General features: G+C 51.0%; 1 protein-coding gene across 1 annotated transcript; it reads right to left on the bottom strand.

The window, feature by feature from the left end:
• Window positions 1-2: 2 nt before the first annotated feature.
• On the bottom strand, window positions 3-15,968 carry MOV10 (Mov10 RISC complex RNA helicase). Its single transcript, XM_038749011.1, has 22 exons — window positions 15,753-15,968; window positions 14,635-14,731; window positions 14,219-14,334; window positions 13,393-13,640; window positions 13,018-13,255; window positions 12,092-12,220; window positions 11,592-11,760; window positions 9,787-9,938; window positions 8,066-8,242; window positions 7,780-7,927; window positions 6,859-7,017; window positions 6,609-6,712; window positions 6,272-6,369; window positions 6,070-6,183; window positions 5,840-5,942; window positions 5,444-5,561; window positions 4,992-5,183; window positions 4,703-4,777; window positions 955-1,080; window positions 758-846; window positions 329-444; window positions 3-234 (listed from the first exon to the last, which is right to left on the bottom strand). The coding sequence occupies exons 1-22, from the start codon at window positions 15,887-15,889 to the stop codon at window positions 167-169; spliced, it is 2,973 nt and encodes a 990-aa protein (XP_038604939.1). The 5' UTR covers window positions 15,890-15,968; the 3' UTR covers window positions 3-166.
• Window positions 15,969-19,972: the final 4,004 nt, after the last annotated feature.

The following is a 19,972-nucleotide window of genomic DNA, read 5'->3' as shown; positions in this document are numbered from 1 at the left end:
AGTAAACTTTTATTTTCAACAGTAGAGTCTCGTTGCTTCCAAGTTCTCCCAAGGTCGTGCTCTTCCCAAGGAGCTGGACCTAGAACTGCATGAATACTCCCCCTGACTAACTGGGCAGATAGAGGGTTGGGGGGGGTGGGTGGCTCAGACTCCAGGGGCTGGGCAATCACATCTCACGCCTCCAGGCTAGCTCCTCCTGCAGCAGTGCAATGCTCTCCTTGGCGGGGGGGTTATCTGGATGGGAGGAATGGAGAGGATACAGCAGTTGGAAGGGAAAGCCCGTGTGTGCCTACCGGCTCCCATCATCCTAGCCCTTCCCTCTCCTTACCTTCAGTGGGAGAACTGCGGCCCAGTTCAGTCAGCTGCTGAAATGAGCCTGGCTCTTCGTCCGAAGGGAAGGGGCAGCCTTTGTACCCCCCATTCTCTTTACAGAACTGTAAGAACCTTGGAGAGAAGAGGAATGTAAGCATGTGTTTTTCAGGGCGGGAGCCCCTCCACCCTTCCTTGAAGCTCTGCTGCAAAGGTGGGGCAGGGGGAGTGGACCATCAGGGCTTGAGGGATGCACATTGGAAAGGGTTTGGAGGTGGAGAGGATGCCAGAGAAAGGTGCCGGCGGTGGGAAAGAGAGGACAGTGGAGGGCAGAAATCACAGGTAAGGGAGGCTGGTGTATTACAGAGTGGGAGTTGGATTACGGGGATGAAACCACAGCAGTGGTGGAGGGAAGTTGGGGTTGGAGCCTGAGTTGATTAATCCGTACGTCTTCCACTGGCGGTCCTGGGACAGGAGAATGGGGTTCCCCACCACTATGAGCAGGGCCTTGGCTCGAGTCACAGCTACATTGAACCTCTGTGGGAAGAGAGTTAAAGTTGGGGAAGTTGTAGGGAAATGGGTTGGAGAGGGGCCAGTTGGGAGTAGGTAGGAGAGGTGAGGGAGTTGACCATCCAAACCTCTGACCTTGGGGTCGCTCAGGAAGCCCAGGTTGAAGTCCTTGGCCAGCGGGACAAAGTTCTGGCTGCTGCGCACAGTGGAGATGATGATCACAGAACGTTCCTGGCCTTGGAACTCCTCTACTGAGCCCACCTGGGGAGCAAAAAGGAGGGGGAGCAGTGAGGAACCCTCCTTGGGCACTCTTGTTTCCCCATGTGTTGCAGCACCTCTAAGATCATAGTAGGGACTGGTAACTTATCCAGTCTTCACTCCACGTGCTCTGTTACACACGACCACTTTATACCTTCCCTGTCCAAGCCTGCACTCTACTTGCCCACAAGACCTCCAGTCTCTTAATCCTGTCCCACTCACCTTTAGCCACTGGCTTCCCTCTCCCATCTCCTTCCCAAACTAAATGGGCTCACCCGGTGGCTACAGCCCTCACCATGCTCTCACAGTTAACGCTTCAACCTCCAGCCCTGTCTCAGCCCCCAGTTCGGCTTTCTAGGTTCCTTCTCCTGCAGCAGTTGAGCATCAACCTTGTGCAGAGCTCTGTACATTTCATTCTTCCATAATACATGTATTCACTACATGCTTTGGGTAGAACTTGGTGGCTGAATTAGGGAACATTCTTCCAACAATGAACATTTAACTGGATACACTGTGACTTGGTGTTGATAATTGTGGCATTTAAGTGCTTACAAGGTGCCAAGCCCTGTATGAGGTAGGGTAAGTTAAAAAACAAAAAACAAAACCCTACCAGAACGATTGCAGATGGAAGTGGGGTGTTCTGGGAGGGGTTTGTCCATGGTAACGCTATGGGTCAGAGACGACTCAATGCCATAAGACGACAAGATACAAGATAATCAGGTCAGACAATCCCTGGCCCACAATCTAATTAGGAGAAAAAAGGTATTGAGCCCCATTTCACAGATGAGGAAACTGAGGCCCAAAGAAACTGACTTGCCCAAAGTTACATGGCAGACAAATGGTAGAGTCAGGATTAGAACCTGGGTCTTCTGAATCCTGGGTCCATGCTCTTTCCAGTAGGCCACACTGCTTCTTTCTCCTTTTTTATGGTATTTAAGTGCTTACTATGTGCCAGGCATTGTTCTAACTGCTGGGGTAGATAGAAGTTAATTAGGTTGGATTGATTTGAACCTACTCCAGGGCTTAGAACAGTGTTTGACACATAATAAGCGCTTAACAAATACGATAAAACAAAACAAACCAACCTGCTCTCCCAAAGTCCTTTAGGGGCACCATGTAATGTGATGAAACAATCACTTCTACGTAGACTCCGGGCAGATCTGGAAGGCCTGAAGCTGTTGGTCGCCTGACTGCGAGTCCAACCCCTGAGAATCATGGTTCTGAAGAGGAATGGCCTCTCCCAAAGCAGGTATATCTGGCACTTGTTTCTGTAAGCTGGCCTCTAGCTGATTAGTTTTGCCGAGTGCTGTGGTATCAACTCAGTGCTTGCACTACTAGCACTCCTGTACTTATAGGCCGATGCCTCCTCCTCTTACTGGTGCTTCTTATTTTCCTCCTCTTTTAACTACGGCTTTTCTCAAGATTCACTCCTGAATGCTTTTCTCATCTCACACGCTCTGGAAAAATTCACACACTTATGCGGTTCCAATTACCTCCTCTCTGAGGCTGGCTTTCAAATCTTTCTCCAGTCCTGATTTAATAATAATTGTGGTATTTGTTGAGCACTTACTATGTGCCAAGCATTGTACTACGCACTGAAGTAAATACAAAATAATCAGATGATAGCTCACCTACTCTCCAGTTTTAGGTTTCTCCTGCTTCTGAGTCATCATCCTTAAGCCCTTTCCTACCCCTCACTTTTTCACACCTACCATCTTCCCTTTTCCGTAAGTTTGCACTTTGGGAAATATCTTTGACATCCACTTTGACTCACATCCTGCTCAAGTATTTCACAGATATGACCCATCTTCTGCCCTTCTCTTTCGGCCTCTCAAAAGCTTGGGGAAAAGTGTAGGATCCATATCCCCACAGCTGGGTTGGGTTGGTTCCAAACCAATTTTGATCAGTCCCTGTAGTTCATTTGGGAAAGGCAGCAGCTTACGGGGAAGCAAAGTTCTTGCCTCCTGCTCCCTGGCGTCATGCTGTGTAGTTAGTACTTGGCCAGGTCCTGAATTCCCAGTTCATGCAAGTGTGCCCTATATGTTTGTTTGTTTCCAGTATTTGTTTAGCACTTACTATGTGCCAGGCATTGTATTAAGTGTTGGGATAGTTACAAGCTAATCAGGTTTGACACAGTCCATGTCCCACATGGGGCTCACAGCTTTAACCCCCCATTTTACAGATGAGGTAACTGAGGCACAGAGAAGTTGAGTGACTTGCCCAAGGTCACATAGCAGACATGTGGCGGATCGGGGATTAGAACCCAGGTCCTCTGACTCCCAGATTTGTGCTCTCTCCACTAGGCCATGCTGTTTCTCTGTGGGACAGGGACTGTGTCCAACCTGCCAGCTCTTAGTATAGTGCCTGCCAGATAGTAAGTCCTTAACAAATACCGTTTTATAACAGTCATGTCTCTTCATAGCACAGCATGAGAACACAGCCTACTCACCAAGCTAGTTCTGAAAGCACCACCTTACTGGTCTCTCCATTCTGTTATTTTAACTGCCCATCAGTTACATCCTTGTCTGTTGCCTCTCCCATCAAATTACAGTTTGACTTTACGCTGCTACACTCTCTAGGAGCTGGTCCCCTCGTACATATCTACCCCTCTTCACTGGTTCCACTTTAGTATGTGATCTCAGCCCGAAAGTTCCTCCCCATCCTTTGCACAGAACTCTCCTGTCTGAGACTCCTGCACCCTATTCCTCACTCCTTCAAAGCACTGTTGAAAAACTCCCCTCCTGCATGCAGCTTCCCCTTACCTCCCTACCCCACTGGCCACATTCTGCCTCATTGAATTAGAGAGCTGGAAGGGATCTTGAGTGATGGAGTCCAGCCTTCCACCTTCAGCCAAGGCTACAATTCTCAAAACTTCCCAGTGATCTCACCTCAAATAGTGGGGCTGATGCTAATTCAGGCTAGTGAAGCTGCCCCAGAATGCTGAAACTACAAGTTAAACACTTACTGCAAGTTAAACACTTGCTATGTGCCAGCCACTGTGCTAAGTGCTGGGATAGATACAAGATAATTAGGTTGGACACAGTCTCTATCCCACATAGGACTCACAATCCAGTTTAATAGTCAAATGACTTGCCCAGTCATAATTCTGTTGCTTATAATAATTGTGGTATTTAAGCACTCACTATATGTCAAGCTCAGAGATAGATACAATCAGATTGGACACAATCCCTATCCCACATGGAATTCACAGCCTAAGGGGAAGGCAGAACAGGTATTTAATCCCCATTTTATAGATGAGGAAACTGAGGCACAGATTTGCCCAAGGTCACATAGCAGGTAATGGATGGAGCCAGAAACAGAACCCAGGTTTCCTGAGCCCCAGTGCTATTCTCTTTCTAATAGGCCATATGCTCTCAGACTAATTGTATGCTCGGGTCTCTGGGTTTGGGTGTTTTTCCTGCTAGACTGCATGTGTTCCCCAAGGACAAGGACCATCCTGATCTCATTTTACCATTCCCCCTGGGGCCTTAGTACACTACTCTGCTCAAAGGAGGTGCTTAATAACTATTCTTGATGAGCGGGAAGGGGGATTAAGGGAGAAAGGGATATGAGGGTGAAGGGGAGTCAAGGAATTGAAGAGGGGAGCTTGAAGAGGGGTAATCACCTTCAGATCTTTGATGTTATTCAGGCTTTGCAGTTTCTTGTCCACTACAGTGAGGCAGTGACAAATTTTCTGTACCTGGATGAAGGAGGAGGAAATATCACAGCCCCTCTGCTTTCCCCATCCCATTCCCTGCATTGATTTGCCTTTTTTGGGCAGGGAAGAGGTCTATGAGCCTGTGGCTGGCAATTCCAGCCCCAATTTCTCCACCCGTGCCACCCTCCACCTCAGGTTCTGGTGGCTGGTGCTAGTGGCGGGGAGAGGGGCAGCAAAGGAAGGACAGAGGTCTGACCTGTTTTCTGCAAGGGGAGATTACCCCCACATGTTGGGGGGACAAGCGGGCCTGTCCCTTTTTGGGCTGGGAGCACAGGAGCTCATGCAAGTACTCCACAACCGTGCTGGCCTCCTCGGCATTGAAGAAGGATGGGCTGTTGGCTTCTCGCGTTTCCTCTCCCAGTACTCCATGGAACACGATCGGGAACCCCTGGGGGGCAGGGATGGGAGGAAGGGGCAGCTATCAGCTTTGCCCCAGCTCCTCCCCTGCCCCCAGCCCGTTCCCTCCCCAACCCCTGGTCCCAGCCTTGGTTCTCACTAGACTTGATCCCATTCCCTCCCTGTACCTCAGAACCCCGCTCTGGTCAGTGGGAAAGGATGCAAGCCCCTCCGAGAGAAGAGGATCCCAGCCACCCCCCGCTGCTATCCGTCTCTCCCCACCCCGCCTACCCCACTCCCCCCCCCCCTCACCTGGCGGGGCAGCCCTTCCCAGTGGCAGAAGCGCTCCCGATCCATAAGGTCAGCGTAGGGCAGCAGCTCCCCCTGGTAGAAGAGGCGGTTGGGGATTTCCAGGATGGATGGATGGGACCTGGTTTGAGGGGATGACACAGCAAGGACACAGACCACTGAGCAGGCCAGGCTCCATTTAGGGGATTTGTCCCTGATCAATCCCACTAGCCCTCTGTGAGCCCTGAGTGGGCAAACCTTCCTGCCTAGTGGCTCCTGGGTGTCTCTCTGGGAGCCAGGGTCATGCAGGAGCAGGGCAAGGGCATAAATGCCAAGAAGTGGGAAGGAAATAAATCCTCCAGGAGCCAACAATTTGGACATGTGAACTGGGTGTAGGGGTGGGATGGTAGGGAAATTCACCTGTAATTACACAGGAGCTTGGTTATGAGAGTGGGGTCGTAGCCTTCTGGTCCCCGCTTGTACTGCGGTGCCTTCTCCATAAGTCGCTCCAGCAAGGACATGCCTGGCAGTGGAGGAACATCATGAGCAGGAAGATTTCCCTCCCCCAGCAGCCCCAAGCTGCCCAAGTTGAAACAGCAGCCCCCACCCGCCACTGCACGTCACCAGAGGCCGCGGCATCCCCGTCTCACCCAGACCGTGGTTCCGGGCTAGTGGGGAATGCAACACTGGACCCAGCTGCTTAGGATCTCCAGCCAGGACCAGCTGACCTCCCGGGTTATCTGAATCTTCAACATCCAGTAACCCTGGAGAGAGAGGGGGAGTGAGGATCAAAAGAAAGTCAGTCTCCCCTCCACTCTCCCTCACTTCCCAAACTCCCCATGTCCACTTCACCTGCCACAGCTATGAGACTCTCAGGCTCCGAGGCCTGACCCGCTTCATCGATGAATATGTGAGAGAAGTGACCACGGGGGAACTCAGCCGACGCCAGCCTAGGCAAGGATGAAGGATGAGTTCAGGCCCCCTTCACTCCTCCCAGAGGTGATAGCCAAATGCTCTCCTTTTTGTGACCCCCACCCTCGACTCTTATTGATCAACAGCATTTACTGAGCGCTTACTGTAGGCAGAGGACTGTACTAAGCACTTGCCCTCAAAGAGCTTACAGAGCTTCCAACAGCCCCTCTGTCTCCAGCCTTCCAGCTCCCCATGCCATTCTCCCACACAATCCTACCGGCCTGCAGTGAACAGCGTGGTGATAAGAACCCGATATTCCTGCAACGTCTTCTTGGACGGGTATATGTAGCCCTTACGGTTCTTGTCCCAGTTACAGTGGTCCTGGGGGAGAGGACAGTGACTAACAGTGGTCAACCGCTTACCCCAGTTCCCTCCCCTCTTCCCAACCCCACTCCTTGGCCCTCCCCCAGGGGCTGGGTCCTGATGCCCCTTCCCCTCAACTGCTATCTCCACGATCTCCCATCCACCTTGATGTCTTCAGGCAAAAAGCGAAAGTCATGGCTTTCTGCCACGAGGCGGTAGACCTTCCTGGACAGATGGGGCAGGAGCCGCTGGCACAGCAGGTTGGCTGCCCAGTTGGTTGGAGCACAGGCCAGGATGTGGGCATCTGGCATAAGCTTCACCACCTGTCAGGGGGAAGGAGGATAGGATAGGGGGAACTCACTCCCTCCTCACAGCCCCTTTGTCTGTCAAAAGAAGTTTCTGACCACCCGTCCCTCTAAGCAATCAGGCCCTGACCCAGAAGGCAAGGCTTCCTGGACACCAAAGGATTAGGAAAGTGCCAAGGCTAGGGGAGAGAGTCTAGAGAGGAGAAAGCAGTGACTATCCTAGCAGCATAGCCTAGTAGAAAAAGTATGGGTCCAAGAGTCAGGGGACCTGGGTTCTAATCTCCGCTCTGCCAATTGCTTGCTTAACTTCTCCGTGCCTCAGTTTCCTCAACTGTAAAATGGGGATTAAATCCTTCTCCCTCCTACTTAGACTATGTGAGCACCATGTGGGTCAGGGGCTGTGTCCACCCTGAGAAACTTGTATCTACACCAATGCTTAGAAGAGCTTGACCCATGCTAAGCGCTTAACAAATAACCATAAAAAAATAGGAAGCACCCTGAGGTGCTTACACTGTCTTCTTAAACAGCTTAAGTCATCCTCATTCTCACTTTTCCTGGTTCCTTAGAGACAAAGAAGTCCCAGAATCATAGGACAACAAGGAATTAAACCAGGAAACCAGGAACAGAGAATTAAAAAGTGAGTTGCTGGAAAGCCCAGATTTGTTTCCAAAAGTGACCCCCCCAAATTTTCCCCTGGCAATTCTCTGGTGTCCTTTGGGTTGGAGTGGAAGGAGCTCTGGGGTTATGAGGGCGGCGCCTCTGCCACCAATCATCCCTCACCTGCTTGATAGCTTCTACCAGGGTGACGGTCTTTCCGGTGCCTGGGGGTCCGAAGATGAGATAGGGAGCCGGGCGGGAGGTGCCCAGGATGATATTACGAATGGCCTGAGCCTGCTGTGGGTTGGACTCCAGACATCGATTGAACAGCCTGGCGGAGAGGGCACGTGGCTGGGTGGGGGGTTCTGTCAGTCAAACTCCCCTCTACCCCAGGAGCAGCTGGTTTCCCCAGGGTCTTCCTTACTCCCAGCCACCCAGCTCCTCCAACCCCATCTCAGTTGTGGCTCACGTGAGCTTCAGGTCTTCAGAGATCAGAGGGACCCTGCGGGGGGCGTCAGGGAACAGCAATGGCTTCAACGACTCTTTACGGGCCAGCTCCATGGCACGATACTGGATGCGCAGGAGCAGCCGGTTTAAGGTGAAATCCACGTCAAAGGTGAGCCTGTCCACAACGTACTTCAGGAGGCTGTGCAGGAGGAGAGGAGGGGATGTTGAAGTTGCAGTGGGGAGTTTGGGAAAGTCCTCCTTTGCCTCCCTGAAAGTCTACACATGCTCCCTGACCCACCTCCCCACCTCCCAGGTCATCTTTGGACATCTGGCCACCCTAAAATAAAGGAAAAACCCACCGCCCCCTCCCAATCCATGAGACTTCATCAAGATATGCTGGGAGTACACATGACATTCCATGTGACCCCCCAGCTCTCTCACCTCCTGCATTGCTCTAGAACTGCTTGGATGTCCTGTCATCACTTCAATCTTAACATGTCCAAAACAGAGCTCCTTATCTTTCCACCAAACCCTGTCCTCCCTTTGACTTTCCCATCGCTGTAGGTAGCACTACCATCCTTCCTAACTCACAAGCCTGTAAACTTGGCATTATCCTTGGCTCTTCTCTCTTATTCATTGCACATATTCAATCTACCACTACATCCTGTTGGTTCAATCTTCACAACGTCGCTAAAATCTGCCCTTTCCTCTGCATCCAAACTGCTTCCAAGTTAATCCAAGCATTTATCTAATCCCGCCTTTTTCTACAAAAGCGTTCAGTCCATGTTCCCCATTCCTCAAGAACCTCCAGTGGTTGCCCATCCACCTCTACAACATCCTTACCACCGGCTTTAAAACACTCAATCACCTTGCCCCTCCTCCCTCATCTCACTACTCCTATTATCACCCAGCCCGCACATTTCGCTCTAGTGCCAACCTACTCAATCTCGTCTATCTCACCACCGACCTCTCGCCCACATCCTTCCTCTGGGCTAGAACACCCTTCTTCTTCATATCCGACAGACGATGACTCTTTCCACCTTCAAATAAAACACATCTCCTCCAAGAGGCCTTCCCTAACTAGGTCCTCATTTCCTCTTCTACTCCTTTCTCCATCACTCTGATTTAATCCCTTCATTCACCCCTCCCTCAGCCCCACAGTGCTTATGTCCATAACTGTAATTTATTTATATTAATACCTGTCTCCCTCTATAAGCTCATTGCGGGCAGGGAATGTGTCTACCAACTCTGTTATTTTGTACTCTCCCAAATGCTTGGTACAGTGCTCTGGACATAGTAAGCATTCAATAAATACTATTGATTGATTGATAGACAGAACCTTTGCATCCCTCCCACAGCCCTGTTAATCCTGCCATCGCTGGCTCAGATTGAGTACTTTGAAGGCTTTAGTTCTCACAATTCCACCCGCTTTGACGTAGGGCCCTGGACACGTTCAGTCTCTCTCTCTAGACTGCGAGCTCTTTGAGGGTAGGGATATGTCTACTGGCTCTACTGTACTCTCCCAAGTGCTTAGAACAGGGCTCTGCACACAGTAAATGCTCAATAAGTGCAACTGATTGATTGATTGACGCAGCCACCCTGGCAGTTACCTACCTCGAGTATCATAGGAAGCTGGCCCTGCTTCCCCTTCCCTTTCTTGACCCAGCCTCCACACCACGCTGCGGTGATGGTCTCCTTCTCCCCTCCCTCAGCCCCTACACCTGCCCTCACACCCTCTCTCACCTTTGGTGGAAACTCAGCTTGACCTGGTCCAGCTCCACCTTGTGCACATAGCCCTTGTATACAGTCTCTGGATTTTCCCGCATTCGGCTGAGCGTGACGAGCACTTTGTCTCCACGCAGCACCGATGGGCGGTTCTCGGCCAACCCAGGGACCTTGTGGGAGAGACGGCATGTTAGCAGGGCATATGCACTAGCCACAGGGCCGGGCCTCCCCCACCGACGCACACCCTCAGGTCCAAACCAGTTCCACGCCTGCCTTTGTTCATCATCTTTGTGCCCCTGATGGATTCTGACTGTAGAGAGGGGGGAGACCCAGCAGAAGAGGCTGTACAGGGATTAAATAATGGTAAGTGCTTACTATGTGCTAAGCACTGTAACAAGCACAGGGATAGACACAAGAGAATCAGTTCAAACACACACCCTGTCCCTGATCTCTCTCCTTCTCTGCAGTCTCAAATTTCCTCCTGCCATCAGGACATCTCTACTTGGATGTCCCACCAACACCTCCAACATAACATGTCCAAAACAGAACTCCTCATCTTCCCACCCAAACCCTGCCCTCCCTCTGACCTTCCCATCACTGTAGACAGCACCTTCATCCTCCCTGTTTCCTTAGCCCATGACCTTGGCATTATCCTGGACTCATCTCTCTCATTCAACCAAATACTCAATTTGTCACCAAATCCTGTTGGTTCAACCTTCACCACAAGGCTGAAATCTGCCCTTTCCTCTCCATCCAGACTGCTTCCACGTTAATCCACGCTCTTAGCCTATCCTGTCTTGATTGCATCACCCACCTTGTTGACTTCCCTGTCTTTTGTCTCTCCCAACTTCAATCTGCACTTTACTCTGCTACCCAGGTCATTTTTCTACAAAACAGTTCGGTCCATGTTTCCCCACTCTTCAAAAACCTCCAGTGGTTGCCCATCCACCTCTGCATCAAACAGAAACTCCTTATAACAGGTTTTAAAGCACTCAGTCATCTTGCCCCTGCCTACCTACTCTCCTATTACAACCCAGCCCACACGCTTCGCTCCTCTAATGCCAACAGACTCGATACTGTCTATCTCGCTGCCAAGCCCTTGCCCACATCCTGTCTCTGACCTGTAACAACCTCTTCATTTCTGACAGACTATCACTCCCCCCACCCCACGACTTCAAATCCTTATTAAAAGCACACCTCTTCTGAGAGGCCTTCCTCAATTAAGCCCTCATTTCCTCTTTTCCCACTCCCTTTTGTGTCACTTTAGCATTTGGATTTGCACCCTTTAATTCACTCCTCCCTAAGACCCACACCACTTAAATATATATCCTGTTATTTATATTAATGCCTGTCTCCTCCTCCAGACTGTAAGCTTGTTGTGGACAGGAAACATATCTACCAACTCTGTTACAGTGTACTCTCCTCAGTACACAGTAAGCACTCAACAAATATGATTAATTGATTGATGGGGTTCACAGTCTAAGTAGGACAAATAGGTATTTCATTGCCATTTTACAGATGAGGAAACTGAGGCACAGAGAGCTAAATGACTTGCCCAAGGTCAGACAGCAGGCAAGTGGCAGACCAAGGACTGGAACCCAGGCATGCGCTCTTTCCACTAGGCCACCTCCCCCCTCCCTCTTCTCCTCCTTCCCCCTCCCCTTTTCACCTCCTTCCCCCTCCCCTTTTCACCTCGCAAAGAACCAGCAGGGTTGGAGGAAGGAGAGGGAACAGGACAGGGGGTGAGCAAGGGATCTCCAAGGTGGCTTATGCTTGGTGGAGGGAGGGTAAAAAGGAGGGCATGTGGTGTTTCCCCCACTGACCTTAAGAGTGAGGAGGTAGGGCCAACCGGAAGGCTGGGGTTCAGTCGACATAGTTGTGTCCTTGAGATGGTATTGTTTAATGTCCCTCTGCCTCCGCAGTTCCTCCAGCTGCAGCAGCAACTTTAACTTCCCATAATTGCCCCAGCTCAGTGGAGCATTGAGTTGTGACCTGAGGGGAAGGAAAAGGGCATCAGCACTCCCTAGCCCCCAGCTCATCCCCCAGTAATTGCACCCCAGAGGAGCACTCAGAAATGGGTGGGCAGTTGGAAGAGTGGGGGCAATGGTATAGATGTCATTAAAGATAAGCTGGAGGAGGCCATGGAAAAGGGGTCTTGCACTGACTTTGCCTCTAGTGTCATCTGCATGGAGAGGCGCTGGGGGGAAGGGAGAGGAGAAAAGTTTCAGGACGATTAATGAGATGGAGGAGAGCTGGGAGGAGTGTGAGGGTGGCTGCTGGAAGGGGCTGCTTGGGTCGGGGACTGAATGGGGGGCAAAGGTACCTGATCCGAAGAAGTTCAGGGTTGTCAGTGCTGGAGTCTGATTTCAACAGTGCAGGGACCAGGTGCTTGAGATGGGAGCAGTCATACTGCCCCAGACTCAGAGTCCGCTCCAGATGGTTCTCCACTGTGCTGGGAGGGAAGAGGGTTAGGGTTAGGGTTGGACTGCCTTCCTACCAGCATCGAGCCTTGTCCCAGCCTGAAGGGTAGAGATGCCAACTCTGAAGTTTTGATGGGAGCCATTAGTTTCACCCACCCACCTCTCTCCCCGCAACATACACTCTCTCTCTCTCTCTCTCCTTTTAGATCAAGAGAAGGCAGGGCAGGGACAGACAAAGCTAAACTGCCCCCTTCCTTGGAACTGTCTGGGTAGCTGGAGGCTGCATGAGGGTGGCTCCTCCCTCAGACTGCTTCCTTCTAGTGTGGCCATGGCAGGCCTGGAATTCCTTCTGCTCTTCACTCAGCCTAGGAAATGTTCTCTCTCCTGCCCTTTACTTCTGCAGTGGGCCTGTCCTTCACATCAGCTCCAAGATCTTGTAGGAAAAGATGCTTCTCGGCCCTCACTTTAGCTCTGGAGTTGCTACGGCAGGACGGGAGTTTGGGGAGGAGAGGGTGGTTGTTCTGGGGATCAGGGCTGGAGCAAGGAATGAGCTCAGCTCCCCTGTTCACTGGGGCCAGGAAAGGCTTGGGGACCCAGGCTCCAGAGCAGTGGGTGGCTTTCTCTGCCTGGGCTACAGTTCCAGAGCTGAGAGGAGCCTCTGGTCTTGAGCCACTCTGAAAATCTTATGCCAAAATCTGGGAAGAGTCCAACAATGCCAGGTCAGATTCGGCCTCCTGCCTTTCAATCCAGGAGTTGAAAAGTTGGCACCTCTCCTGAGGGGTAAATGAATGAATGTGTGCACGAGTGCACGTGTGTTCGTGTGTGTTACCTGTTTGGTTTCTCCCCCTCCTCCACTCTGGCATTTCTTGGGGGATCTGGTAGGAGCTGACAGGGTCTATAGGGGGACGTGGGCCCCAGCTGTTGAGTCAGTGGGCTCTGAGCCTTCAATGCCAGGAAGCGGGCGATGGAGAACTCAGCCCCAGGCCCCGCTAACTTCCACAGCACCGTCGCTGGGAAATGTCCCATGTGGTCAGTCTGGCAGTGGACCTGGAGCCTGTGGGAGTCATCTGAGGGACAGAGGAAGGGGCTGACAGTGAGTTTAGCCTCCCTCCACCAGGCGCCTCAGCATGGGTCCCTCTAGAAACGGCCTCCCCCGGTACGCAACTCTACCAAGGTCCCCTGCCCTTCACCACCCCCTTCTCACTGGGATGGAGCACGAGGGGTAGCGGCTTATTGTCATCCAGGATCTGGAAGCTGATCTGGGAGCCACAGGAAAATACGAAGAGTCGGGTGAGGCTGACTGGTTGGGTCCCTCTGTTCTGCAGCTGCAGGGTCAATTTCTCCTCCTGGTGTAGTTGGATGCGGATGTAAAGTCGTCCATCGCAGACCTCAACTGTTTTCTTCTCCAGCAACTCCACATCCACCCCATACTTTGGTTTGATCAGCTCATGCCTGGAGAGAAGTTGGGGGATTGAGTAGGGCCTGAGGGTTCAGGGCACTGGGGATCTCTGGCTCCACCACCCTAAAACTCTGCCACCTTTTCCCCCCGGGGGGCAATGAGGGGAAGGGTCTAGTGTGGTCGGAAGAGATGGGAAAGTCATCTAACCCTGCTTCATGGGACACAGTGTGGCTTAGTGGAAAGAGCACAGGACTGGGCTTCAGGAGACTGGATTCTAATCCTGGCTCTGCCATTTGCCTGCTGTGTGACCTTGGACAAGTCATTTAACCTCCTTATGCCTCAGTTTCCTCATCTGTAAAATGGGGATTAAATAACTGCTCTCCCTCCCCCTTCAGCTATGATTTCCGGGTGGGACAGAAATTGTGTCCAATCTAATTACGTTGTACCCCCCCACCCCCACACTGCTATGCTTGGAACATAGTAAGCGCTTAATAAATACCACTATTATTATTATTATTTTAATTATTTCCCAAATTCTGATGTCAGCTGCAGGTGGGAGCCGGCAGACTAGAGGTAAGGGGCTGTGGACTGGGACCCACCACCAGCCCAATTCCTTCCCCAAACCTGATACCTGTTCTCGAAGATCTGCTTCAGCAGGGAAACTGCTTTTTTGCCTCCTGGCCGTTCAATTCCCAGTGGCCTATTTTCAGCAGCAGGCCTTGGGGGCAACTTTATTTTGTTTTTTTTCTGCAAATGGAAGGGTTGGTTTGCAGTCAGTTGGGTAAGAGCAGGGAGGTGACACACCCGATCCGGTCATCTACCCATTCTGCCCCTCCCCAAGGGCTCATTCTTCCCCTCTCCCAATCTTTCCCACCACTCTCCCTAGAGTCATACCTTTGGCAAATCCCTGTTGGTGTGGGGGGGAGGTGAAAGGGGCAGGGATCCGAATGGGGACGGGGGGAGGGGGACAGAGGCTAAAGGGGCTGAGGGCAGGTTGGGGCCTGTACTGCCGTTCTTTGGGGGATTGAGGAGGTCTGAATTATTCACCTTGCGGAAAATGACATTCTCCTTGGTCACTCTGGCCTGGTTGCTGGTTCTCAGGCCATATAGCATGGAAGAGAAGGTGGGCACAGGGGTGTCTTGGCTGGCGGCAGGGAACCAAACAGGAAGAGGAGGACTGAGGCTCAAGCGAAGACAAAACCCGGGTACCTACCACCACCTCCCCCGGCTCTTTTCCCTCCCCACCACCAACTATTAAGGGGCCTGACCCTTGGAGCAGCCAGGGGACTAAGATGAAGCTGGGTGCTCCTTCCAGACTGCTGAGGGCCATTTGGCCTGAAAAAAAAAGTACCATTACACACCCTAAAAAATGAAACAGCATTCAGGAGGGGGTAGAGGAGGCAACAAGGATGCTGTCTAGGGTCACTGGCGGTCCCCCCAGCACCACCTTCCCCAACACTCACTGAAGACAGTGTCCCACGGCCCTCTCCCCCTCATTTCTGCTGGTCAGTGAGCCTAAGTGCCACCTCGGCCCAGGGGGGCACCTGTGTTCGCTGACGGGAAGCGAGATGTGGGCAAACAACCACCACTTCCCGGCCCAGGGGCACCGGGTGGTGGCTTCTCAGCACCCACCTCCCTCCACCCCACTCCCTCCCACCGGGAGGGTCCCTTAATTCTGGGCTCATTTCACCCCTGGAGGCCCCAGGCCCCGGTCATCATCATCATCATCATCAATCGTATTTATTGAGCGCTTACTATGTGCAGAGCACTGTACTAAGAGCTTGGGAAGTACAAATTGGCAACATATAGAGACAGTCCCTACCCAACAGTGGGCTCACAGTCTAAAAGGGGGAGACAGAGAACAAAACCAAACCTACTAACAAAAGAAAATAAATAGAATAGATATGTACAAGTAAAATAGAGTAATAAATATGTACAAACGTATATACATATATACAGGGAGTCGGGGAGTGGGGTGGGGGGAAGGCCCGGGGCACTCCCCTCCTCACCCCCAGGGCTCCTGAGCAGAGTCCCAGGGTGACGACCATCATCACATCATCATCACTGGTCTTTATCGAGCACTTACTGGCGAGGAGCACTGTACTAAGCGGTCGGGAGCTGGAGGACTGGAGAGATGCCCTCCCGGGGGTGGGTCTGGGCTATACCTGGGTTTGAAGTTCTGGTTGTAGAGTATCCGCAGCCTCTCGCGGTCAGTCTCTCCGGCCCCCTCATTTTCGGCCAGGAAACTAAAGAAGAGCCGTCCGATCTCGGACAGCTGCCGCCGGCTGAACCTGGAGGGCATCGTGGAGGCGGTGGCTCTCCGGGGGAGCTCGTCGTGGGCAGGGATTGCCCGAATGTACTTTCCCAGGCGCTCAGTACAGTGCACCGCTCGCAGTAAGCGCTCAATAAATACGACTGAAGGAGAGGCCCGGGAGGGAGGGGCAGGGCCAGGGGAAACGAAACTGAAAGACCCGGCGGGGCGGGATGGAGAAGGGGCGCCTCCCCCACTTCGGACCTGAGCCCGGGCCTCAGGGGTTAACTAACACCGGTCACTTCAGGAAACCAACCCCCTCTTCACACACCCCACCCCCGTAACTCTTTCCTGACATTCAATCATACTTATTAGGAATAAGAAGAAGAAGAATTGTGGTATTTAAGCGCTTACTATGTGCCAAGCACTGTATTAAGCGCTGGGGTGGATACGAGCAAAACGGGTTGGACACAGGCCCTCTCCCTCTTGAGGCTCACAGTCTCAACCCGTTTATTAAGAACTCTTAAATTATTCCCGGATATCAGTTATTTACAATTCACAGTATCTTTTTCAGTTTCATAGTTTCCAGCCGGAAGCAACTTTAACAGTAGTTAACAAGCCTGGGGTCTTTTCTGCACACAGTAAGCGCCCAATAAATACGATTGAATGAATGAATGAATCCCCATTTTATAGATGGCGAACTGAGGCCCAGAGAAGTGAAGTGATTGGCCAAGGCCACACAGCAGACAAATGGTGGAACCGGGATTAGAACTCATGACCTTCTGACCCCAGGCCCATGCCCTATCCACTACGCCATGCTGCTTCCCCCAATACTCATTTATTGTGTGCAGAGCACTGGACTAAGCGCTAAGGAGATTACAATACGAGAAGCAGCATGGAGTAGTGGATTGATAATGGGTCTGAGAATCAGAAGGTCGTGGGTTCTATTCCTTGCTCTGCCACTTGTCTGCTGTGTGACCTTGTGCAAGTCACTTCCCTTCCCTGGGCCTCAGTTACCCCATCTGTAAAATGGGGATTGAGATGGTGAGTCCAACGTGGGACAAGGACCCTGTCCATCCCGATTTGCTTGTATCCACCCCAGCGCTTAGAACATAGTAAGCACATAGTAAGCGCTTAACAAATACCATTATTATTATTAATAATGGTGTTAGTATATAATAACATTAATAATGATTATTAATAATGTTAAGAAGCAGCGTGGCTCAGTGGAAAGAGCCCTGGCTTTGGAGTCAGAGGTCATGGGTTCGAATCCCGGCTCCACCACTTGTCAGCTGTGTGACTTTGGGCAAGTCACTTGACTTCTCTGTGCCTCAGTTATACCTCATCTGTAAAATGGGGATGAAGACTGTGAGCCCCATGTGGGACAACCTGACCACCTTGTATCCCCCCCAGCGCTTAGAACAGTACTTTGTGCATAGTAAGCGCTTAATAAATGTCATTATTATTATTATTAATAATAACAACAATAAGCAGACACATTCTCTACCCACATGAGCTTACAGTCTAAATAGTCTAATTCCTCCCTGGGGGCCCTTTTCCCCAGACACCCGGTTCCCCAAGTCCGGGGCATAACTGCCTCCGAGCCCACTGTTGGGTAGGGACTGTCTCTATATGTTGCCAACTTGTACTTCCCAAGCGCTTAGTACAGTGCTCCGCACACTCAATGAGTAAGCATACGATTGATGGTGATGATGACAAGTGACCCCCAGGAGACTGGCTGCTATCCAGAGAGACTGCATCTATCATCAATCGTATTTATTGAGCGCTTACTGTGTGCAGAGCACTGTACTACCAAACTGCCTCTTGCCTTTCATCGCCCACTCTCCACCTGGTGGAAAAATATCCCAAGTAATGAGTTAGGTTAGGCCAGTCTTTTATTCATTTTGTTACAACAAAAGGTCAGTGGCTATTTAGTAGCCAAAGACAAAGAACTGAGGATCAGCCCATGCTTATATTTCCCGCTGGTCCCGCTACCCTGGGTGACTCACACCGAGTCCCTCCCTCTATTCCGACCCCTCCCCCCCCCCCCCCCCCTCAAGTGCTGTTTGCTCGTGTGCTGGATTAGCACATCACATGCCGCTCCTCCCCTGTTTGCTGTGCTCTTCATTATCCCCTCATTAGACGCCAAGCTCCTTCATTATCGGCTCCTGGTCATCCAGAGGACACTCTGTGGCTGAAATCTTCAACAAGAAACCTTCAGCAATCGTAGGTGTTGGGTTTCAAAGCTACTTTTTACTGTTAGGGTTGCTGATAATTTGGGGCTCAAGGCTACGGGTGGCCTTCAGTGATTGCTTGTTGCTAAGAGTGCTGATAAGGTGGATCCTGGCCTTGCCAGTCGCAGTTTTCCTGGGTGGAACTCAACCCAAACTAATCACTATACATATTCAGTGACAGTAATGCATATACAGGAGTTAATCAGTATACATATTCAGTGACTGTAATACTAATAGTAATATTAATAATGATGGTGACATTTGCTAAGCACCTACATAGATGAGCAGGGTTACGGCTTGACCACACACGGAGGGCTGGACTTCTCTCTGAGGTCCTCCCAGAGAGGCCTGAGTCCTTGTGCCCAGGACAGAGGGCAGGGAGCAGGGTTGGATGGACAACAGCTGGAGTAGTTGGAACTGATCAACACAAACAAGGATGGGTAACAGCTGGAGTAGCTGGAACCGACCAACCCCCACCCCCAACTTATTTATTCATTCAATTGTATTTCTTGAGTGCTTACTGTGTTCAGAGCACTGGACTAAGCACTTGGCAGAGTACAATACAACAATAAATAGACACATTCCCTGCCCACAAAGAACTTACCTCTCTCCATTAAGGCCAGCAGGCACACTATGGGAGACAGGGGCTTTGGGAAAGAAATCGAGTTGGGAAGCATGGGTGATGTGGTGGAGAGGGGATCTCCAGCCCCACTGAATGGGATTGAGTTCAGGGAATGAGGGGATAAGGCCATCAGGGAGACCCCTTCTCCCTAGATCCTTCTAGGTTGCTGCATTGGGTCCCCCCCTCTAGACTGTAAAGCTCATGGTGGGTAAGGAATGTGTCTGCCAACTCTGTATTTTATTCTCCCAAGTGCTTAGTATGGTGTTCTGCACGTTGTAAGTGCTCAATAAATACCACTGATGATGATGAAACAGCATGGCCTGGTGGAACGAGCACAAACCTGGGTTCTAATCCCAGCTCTGCCAAAGGTCTTAACAAATACCATTAAAAAAAAGGCTCCATCCCCGGAGCTTTTTCAAGAAAGATTAGATATCATCTGTTCTGGATGATTTCCAGCACTTTGAAGTGCTCCAGCGCTTGGAACAGTGCTCAGCACATAGTAAGTGCTTAACAAATACCATAACTATTATTATTTAGACATTCACCTCCCTGGAAGCTGAATTAAACAAGATCTTAATGTTTCTTCCAGCTCTAAGAATCTAGGATTCTGCATCCTTGGTGTCATCAGTTGTCATCATGATGACATCAGTGTCATCAGTAGGGCTCCCTTCAAAGCCCTACTGAGAGCTCACCTCCTCCAGGAGGCCTTCCCAGACTGAGCCCCCTCATTCCTCTCCCCCACCTCCCCCTCCCCATTCCCCCCACCTTACCTCCTTCCCCTCCCCACAGCACCTATACATATGTTTGTACATATTTATTACTCTATTTTACTTGTACATATTTACTATTCTATTTATTTTATTTTGTTAATATGGTTTGTTTTGTTGTCTGTCTCCCCCTTCTAAACTGTGATCCTGCTGTTGGGTAGGGACCGTCTCTGTATGTTGCCAACTTGTACTTCCCAAGCGCTTAGTACAGTGCTCAATAAATACAGTTGAATGAATGAATGTATCAGTTGTCTGGGAAAGATGAATGGTGTCGCTGGCTTTCCTGCTCGTAGCATTTGAGACTTCACACTATGCTACTGATCTCTTTACAACAATTTCTTCTCTTCCTCCTTCCTCCCTGCTCCCCATCTCCACATGGTATGGCAAAGGGTGATGTGTGTGTGTGTGTGTGTGTGTGTGTGTGTGTGCATGCACACACATGTACATATGTGCTCACTTTACTGGAGATGGAGATGCATGCTTTGGACCAGGGGTGGCCAAACTGTGGCTC

This window comes from Tachyglossus aculeatus, chromosome 7 (assembly GCF_015852505.1).
Source record: "Tachyglossus aculeatus isolate mTacAcu1 chromosome 7, mTacAcu1.pri, whole genome shotgun sequence".
In the NCBI taxonomy this organism is placed as follows: Eukaryota; Metazoa; Chordata; class Mammalia; order Monotremata; family Tachyglossidae; genus Tachyglossus; species Tachyglossus aculeatus.
Note: the sequence above shows the minus strand (reverse complement) of the source record. Positions and strands in the feature narration are given on the sequence as shown.

Excerpts from the sequence above, each read along its gene's own strand:
- MOV10 (XM_038749011.1), bottom strand. The coding sequence starts at position 15,889 with ATGCCCTCCAGGTTCAGCCGGCGGCAGCTGTCCGAGATCGGACGGCTC. Across the intron at positions 13,641-14,218 it reads AAGCAGATCTTCGAGAACAG|GCATGAGCTGATCAAACCAA; the intron begins GTATCAGGTTTG and ends ACTTCTCTCCAG. Across the intron at positions 9,939-11,591 it reads CCTACCTCCTCACTCTTAAG|GTCCCTGGGTTGGCCGAGAA; the intron begins GTCAGTGGGGGA and ends CTCTCCCACAAG.